The sequence below is a fragment of the Phaethon lepturus genome, unplaced genomic scaffold (genome assembly GCF_000687285.1).
Source record: "Phaethon lepturus isolate BGI_N335 unplaced genomic scaffold, ASM68728v1 scaffold29572, whole genome shotgun sequence".
Classification (NCBI taxonomy): domain Eukaryota; kingdom Metazoa; phylum Chordata; class Aves; order Phaethontiformes; family Phaethontidae; genus Phaethon; species Phaethon lepturus.
This window is the reverse complement of record NW_010521684.1, coordinates 6494-6724: the sequence shown is the minus strand read 5'-3', so window position 1 is coordinate 6724 and position 231 is coordinate 6494. Positions and strand designations below refer to the sequence as shown.

Below are 231 nucleotides of genomic sequence, written 5' to 3'. Positions count from 1 at the left end.
TGAGCCCAGCTTGAAGGCCACTGGTGAAGTAGGAACTGGGGGATCCTGAGTAAAAAGGGGGCAGGGGCGGCCCCAAAGCCCCTCGCTCGAACCCCGGCGACGAGGAGAGCTGGAAGGGGAAGCCCAAGTGACAATCGGGGACCCCCAAAACACGGTGTGGGGGGCCCCCCCGCCTTCCCGTTACCCCCCTCCCCCCAAAGCGCCGGTGGGGGGGCTTTTTCCGCTGGGACT

General features: G+C 66.7%; 1 protein-coding gene across 1 annotated transcript in view; it reads right to left on the bottom strand.

The window, feature by feature from the left end:
* Positions 1-4: 4 nt before the first annotated feature.
* The window catches only part of RAVER1 (ribonucleoprotein, PTB-binding 1), a gene marked incomplete at both ends in the record, with an annotated part of 5925 nt that continues 5698 nt past the window's right edge, over positions 5-231 (bottom strand). Inside the window, 1 exon segment of the mRNA XM_010281602.1 lies at positions 5-109. Coding sequence (XP_010279904.1) covers positions 5-109 — 105 coding nt within the window.